General features: G+C 37.1%; 1 protein-coding gene across 1 annotated transcript in view; it reads right to left on the bottom strand.

Moving 5' to 3' along the window:
• Window positions 1-647: 647 nt before the first annotated feature.
• The window catches only part of LOC103802398 (limb region 1 protein homolog), a gene marked incomplete at both ends in the record, with an annotated part of 42733 nt that continues 36400 nt past the window's right edge, over window positions 648-6980 (bottom strand). The window contains 5 exons of the mRNA XM_009074868.1: window positions 648-738; window positions 969-1042; window positions 2062-2139; window positions 2376-2452; window positions 3481-3561. Of these exons, the coding sequence (XP_009073116.1) occupies window positions 648-738; window positions 969-1042; window positions 2062-2139; window positions 2376-2452; window positions 3481-3561 (401 nt within the window). The remainder of the gene's footprint in view (window positions 739-968; window positions 1043-2061; window positions 2140-2375; window positions 2453-3480; window positions 3562-6980) is intronic.

Raw genomic sequence — 6980 nt, 5'->3', positions numbered from 1 at the left:
AAAAAAAAAACACAACCAAACAAGCAACGAAGCACATTGAAAAAACCATTAAATTCAACATCTGTTCCTTGGTTACTGATCATCTCCCCTTGTTAGCTGTGTGAATAGTTTGCCAAAAATCTAAGCATGTTCCTCTGCATTAGGTAACAGCATTTGTTATTCTCAAGCCAGTGTTAAATTGCAGAAAGTCAAATTAGCCTCAGACTGCAAAACGTTGCTGAATAGACCTCCTCAGTCTTAGTTTAATTATTCAAATTTGAATTACTTTGTCTGTATTACTTCCAGCAACCACGTTGTTCAGATCTCAAACAAGCTCCCTGAAGTACAGTTAGCACAATCAAAGTTACTCATTAGCAATACGTTTCCTTTGAAAAAAGTTCTTTTGCTTGCTTTTTCTATAGCCAGTTAACAAGCTCTGCCATTCCTGGCTTTTCACAAGAGAATGGATGCCATCCAAACTAAACACAGCACATCCTTTTTCCCACTCATTCAGCATTTTGAAAATCTTCCAGTTTGTGTTTACGCAGCTTACAAACAAATACTGATCACTGCAAATGAGCCATTCAGGGCAATTACTAAGAGAGTCAGTTTGTCTTGGGTGGCAAGAGAGAGAGGAGGGGCCATCCCCATCCCAGACTGCACCTTACCTTTGTCATAGTTGTGTCATCCTTCCTGGGAGTGAAATTCTCAAAGAAACGAAGACTGTAGAAGCCGACGACAGAGGATACCATAAGATAGCTGTGAGAATCAAGGAAAAATGAACCTCCAAGGAATGCAAGTTTCACTCAAGTTCTCAGCAGCCACCTAAAAGTTTTAAGAACTAAAGGAAAAAACAAAAACACTTCTAGTGTTTTAAAAGGACTGACCTATCTCTCTTCTTTGCAGGCAGGTGTCTTAGTAAATTACCAGTGTCCCAGAAAACTAGAGAGAATACTTGTTAACAGACAGAACTCTTAGAGAAAGGATACAAAATCAAAATGATTTCAAGTGCTGCTCCCACAAAACCAAAGGTGGATAGGGATGCATTTCCTATTCCAGGTCCCTACAAGGAAAAAAAATAAATTTGTATAATTTAGTAAGACACATGAAACAGTTCATAAAGTTAACTTCTACCAGGAAAAAAAAGAAAAAAATAAAAAAAACCTAAAGTTAACTTCTACCAGGAAAAAAAAAAAGAAGAAAATAAAAAAAAAACTAACATCTTACATGAAATGCAGCCTTTTCTGAATTCAGTGTTTAAGGGCTGTTGTGATCTCCTAACCTGCAAGTTCCCCATCCCATGCAATGGTATCAGCAGCTTTCAAACTGCAGTGAAATGTATGACTAGGCCAGAAGAGGTAATGACTCAATTGGGATGCACACTGCATCTACACACCAGGCTGTGCTTTATACACAGTCCACTGCTCTGGAAACTAAAATAAGATGTCTCAAAGTTACACAATTACAGTTATTTGCAACCACACAGGTAAAGTGGCTATCACCACTGAACACCTCATACAGCTCTGCAAACTCATACCCAGTTAAACATAGGGCAAAGCATGAAAACATCCCTCATGACTAAAGGCAGTACTAGTCAACGTGTTGTTCTTTACTTACTTCAAGTATTTTTATAGTAAAGAAGTGGAAAATGTCATGTTTTCTGAGGGGAACACAAAAGACAAGCTTTTCATATTGGTTTTAACCACAGTTTCTTAAACTGAACATTTCCAGTCTGTATAAAAGTAGGAAACATAAGTAAAATGCAAACTCCAGATTACAGATTTGCTTTAGTGAATCCCTGTATATACATAAGCTTCTGCACTAGATTTATTAAAAAACTCACTCTAACATGACACGTAATAAATGTTTGTGCATGCACAGGAATAAAACCCAGAAGCAAAGTCAAGGTTGAGGCTCACTAGTTTCTTTGGTATTAAAGCACTCACTTAATTAAAGTTCTCACTTGCACTTCTCTAAGGGGTCCAAAGCTTTATTAAAGTTATGAAAAATCTCACTTGCACTTCTCTAAGGGGTCCAGAGCTTTATTAAAGTTAAGAAAATGATAAGAGAAGTTTACTTTACCCCTGATCCCTTTGGCATTGCAGTCTCATCAACCAACAGGTAAAGAATGTTGAGAGCAACTAAGAGAACTGAGATGGACTATAAAGAAGTAGAAACAGTTGTTATTTAAAAGTATTCTACATTTTAAAACTTATACATTTATCCCCACCAGACTTCACAATGTCAACTTCACCTAAAATGGTCAAGAAAATCGAGATTGTCGCTTAAACACTTTACCCCAAAATTTTAAAATTATTCCCCCAAATGACCAAAGAACTCTTCATAATTTTTTGGGGAAATAGAAAAAGGGGAAAATAAGGAGCAAAAATTCTTACAGTCTCAATTAGTAGCAATATCATCACAGCTGGATAGACTAAATTCCTTTCCCAAGCAGAAGCTTTTTTCCTCCGTTCTGTTCAAAAGAGAAAAAAACCCAGAAGCTTAATGCAATAGATCACCTTGGAATAAAACAAGAATCATTCAGTTTCTATAAGCTCTTGTTATAACTATAGGTAGCAACAGTAACCTTATCTGGAATAAACACCAACCAGCTCATAAAAGCATCCACCCTACAGAGCTGTACCAAGCAATGCCAAAAACATGAAGCTTCTTTAGAGAAAGACTGAGGAGACAGAGACAAGCAGATTTTTCTCTCTTGTTTACAGGCATGTTTCACCATAGCTTTTTTTCTTCCCCTGGCACACAGCACTTCTACAAAGTCTAAAAGATACTGAATTTTAAAATGTGCTGTTTACATGTGCATTTTAGCATGGCCTAAAGGAATAGAACAGAATTTCAGATATTTAAACAGTATTTTTTTCTTGTAAGGCAAGAAAGACAAGTCTAACTTCACTAGACATCACCTGCATGTGCAAAAAGACCAAACAACTTTTTCTTACCACAGTCTTAGTTTTGCACATAACACACTGACAAATGCAAAAATCCCACAAACCTTTAAACAAGTAAGGAAATCCCTGTTCAGCTGCTGCCATTACCAGAAGTATCACTTTTCACTTTTACAGGACACAAACTTGCTAAGAATTATTTTACTGTTCTTAAACACAATTTGACTTTTATAGAACTAATTCAAAATCAGAAAGGAAAGTAATGGACTTAGATTAACCCAAATAATCATAAGCATCTTATTACATATGAAAAGACCATGGTATTGAGCTCCAAGCAAGGAAGCCAAGTGTTACAATTTCTCTAAAATTATGCTAAAAATAAGATCCAAATCAGACTCCCTACTTACATTTGTTTGTTGGAAGGGCACAATGATTCCACATACTGTATTTATAGAAACTATGATAATATGAAGGGCACAAATTCAGTTAAGAATAAACTGGAATCAATCAAGTGACCACCACAAGCTAAACACAGCACCTTAAGGTCATTTATTAAACTATAATCGACATAAAACACTGGAGAGAAGTTTATTACCTAGATTTGTTTTCTTGCTTTTCACTTTTTCAAGCTCCCGTTCCAGCTCTACTGTTTGGTATTCCACCATGGAAGAGACACCTTTTAAAACAGAAGACAGTGTTTTGGATGAGACTGACTATAGTACTGTAAGACACAACTGTGACAATTCAGATTTAGAAAGCATCACATTAACAATTGTGACTTCAAACTGCAGGTGTTTCCATAAGGCTCTTCAACTCCATTTCAAAACACAGAGGTTTAGTCAAGAACTTCTAATTCTGTCTAATCAGAAGTATTGAGCACATCAGAGGTTTCAGTGTGATCCCTGTGATCCCACACTGTCGTGCTGGGAACAGCTACTGCTGAGCTGTCACACAGGAACACAACCAGACATGGTGTAACAGATGTCTCCAATGCCTCATTCTTACATCGCTATACGATTCTTGCATCAAGATGTAAAGAATCTCTGGATGCCTTTCAAGGGCATTATTATTTAGCAACTTAAAGGCAAAGTGGCTCCTCTTTTCCAGTACAAGCACACTGTGTTTTCCCTCCTTGATGCCAGTTCCTCTACAAACACTGCACACCAGACCTCAGAGCTGACTACACATCTCCTGGTTTAGTTCCTATCTCATCCTTTAACTGTTACTCTCTGCAATTACAAACTGGAAATATTCTTCCTGGGATCAATGAGAAACTCTCCATGCACCTTTGCTCCACTTTCATCCCTTTTATTTCTGAATAATCTCACCTGAAAATAAGTTAAGAGGGCTCATATTTCCCCTGTCTTACTCTGCAAAACACACCTGTGGTAGTGACAGTTCAAGGCCTTAACAAATCCAAAGTCCTCTCTGTTTATCATCTTTCTCCATTTACATTCACACCCTTCACCTGTTGGCCAATCCCTACCCTCAGCCTCACCCCTGGCTGTGGGCTAACCTGAAACAGCACCATGCTCCAGATATATCAATTTATTAGAGTGTGCCTAAAAATAGCTGAAATTAATATTCTTGTCCAGGCTTTTATTTCATATCTTGATCATTTGCCGACAAAAACTAAACAGCACTTAGGCTGCTGGCACACTAGCACTGCTTTGTAGTCCAGTCTCATTATTTCCTTGTTTTCTGTTGTTTGCTCATCCATCCAGCAATTTCAGTACAAGAAAAGAGGGTTATACTTTTTATGGCAGAGTATTAATACTGATTTGTTCAATGCAATCAAATCATCCATAAAACATCTGTTTCAAAAATTAATTTTTAAATGTTTAATCAAATGTTTCTTCCACACACATTTTTGCATATAACACATAACCTCTGGGCTATGCCTCAACATTTATCTTGGATATTAGTGACATAATGGGTACAGCTAATATTTACAGGGCTTCAAATATATTAATCTCTTTAATCCCAGGACTAACCAGTAAGACCTACAAATGCTGTTCTGTAACAATTTCTATTCATTTGAAGTGCCTAAAATATGAAAGTCTGTTTAATTTCTCAATTTTTTTAAAGTAAGTAATCATAACACACAGGTTCCTAGGGAAAAGTTTGGTCTTTTAAAAAAAATAAAAGGGGGGGGCAAATTATCATTATATAAGTAAGTTTTGTGCTGATGCATTTCCTCCAAAAAAACGTGTAAACCATCTGTTTTATGGAATGACTAATTACTGTGAGGTGGGAAAAAGGATAGCTATAGAGCTCAGTGGGAAAAGAACTTTAATGGGAGCAGTTGAAAAAGAAGGAAAACTCAAGTAAGTATCTGATATTTTGTCTTCTCCACAAGTGATTTAGGGGTCTCTGAGGAAAAGCTCAGTTCAATATATATGTTGTTTTCTCCCCTCGATATAAAAATCCAGAGCTCAAAACACTGATTTCATGGGAACCTTTCCAACCAAGTCCGTGTGATCACATTAAGTCCCAAAGAGACACGCCAGTAGAAATTCTGAATCATATCTAAGTGCTGTTGTAGTTCCTCCTTAAAAATAGCTGCAAACAACAGGTTGCTATACAAAAGGATATTTTACAAGAGGGGTAGGCAAAGTTTCAGATCAGTCAAAAGAGTATTTGAAAAGGATGCAGCTAAATTCTTAAAAGCTCTCTAACATTAGCTTTATTTCAAACACGCACAAAGTTCAATGTCAGCGCTGTCTAGCCAATAAATCAAATTGGTAGACGAGACTTGTTTGGACTAGCAATGAAAAGTTAGAAGGGATTCTCCAAGAAAGCCACAAAGCAGCTCATTTAAGGTCAATTTAACGGTATTATTCTGTTTTTCTTCCAGCCCCGACATAAGATTTCAGTACCTCAAAGGAAATTGTAAGAGTATCTATTTGCATTCCCCCTAGGTGATTGGCAGTTCAACACCAATTAGTTCAAAATTACACTGTTACTAGCGTGCAATAAAAACAACACCTTTCATCTTTCTTACATAGGTAAGGATACCTTCAGAGCCAATAACTTTGATCAAGTAAGTATTTTTGATCCTACCCCACCCGTCTCTTTGGATTCAGGAAAACTAATAGCTGAAGGCAACTTTTTTCTTTTAATATAAAAAAGTCCCAGCTTTATTCTTCGACTGTAGGAGTGATGTGGGTACTGAAATATAATACACTGGAAACAAACATTTTCCCAAAGCCCAGTATCTCTTCAATAGATAAAAATACTAGGGTAGATAACACGATCAAACTTTTCCCTCCCTCCTCCTCTGAATTTCAGTTAGACACTGCAGACACCTGAGGAGGAAGAAAATTAGTTCCCACAAAGGAGATCTACACTTTCACAGTTAGATTTATTTTCAAATATCTAGCGCTTCACAGTCATCAAGTATCACTTAAGCCTCTGCTCTGGTCCTCTTCACTTTTCATAAAAATTCAACTCTTTGGCTATATGTATAAATGAAGTATATATTTTGGAGACTTTACTGCAAACCTGCCCAGCAGGGTTACTTCAGCACACAGATTTCGACCACCACAACTGTGGAAGGGTTGCAACAGCCACAGCACAGAATTGTGCAGCTGAATGTATCTGCTCTGACACAGCACCACGAAGACTTACACAATCTATGTGTTAAGACACAGATTATGGCTCCTAACATCAGAGCACTACATTTACTGATGCACCACCTCCATTTGTACACTTTTTTTTTTAAATGCAATAAACATGGTAAACATGATCCTTCATAGTTCTGCAATAATGATGTCTATTTTTCGGGCATAATTTGCATGTATTAGGAAGACTTCTGGAAGAGAAGATCAAGCTTTCCATGCTTGCCATGTAAGTAAGAACTATACTTAAGTTTACTTAAGAAACTACTCAGAAAAATCCTGCAGAGTATCTCCTTGCACATATATTGCCCCAACCTACATGCTAAGTTTAGATTTTCTTCTACTTTTCAGCCCAAGGCCATTAATTTTCTCTGTACATCAAATGATGGGTTTTCAAGCATTGCTTCAGATTGGGGTGCCAATGCCATTCCCTCAGCATGGAAAACAGGGCAATTCAGTTCCCTCTCCTGTCACA

Source organism: Acanthisitta chloris, unplaced genomic scaffold (assembly GCF_000695815.1).
Source record: "Acanthisitta chloris isolate BGI_N310 unplaced genomic scaffold, ASM69581v1 scaffold13615, whole genome shotgun sequence".
In the NCBI taxonomy this organism is placed as follows: Eukaryota; Metazoa; Chordata; class Aves; order Passeriformes; family Acanthisittidae; genus Acanthisitta; species Acanthisitta chloris.
The sequence above is the reverse complement of the archived record's forward strand: the minus strand, read 5'-3'. Positions and strand labels throughout refer to the sequence as shown.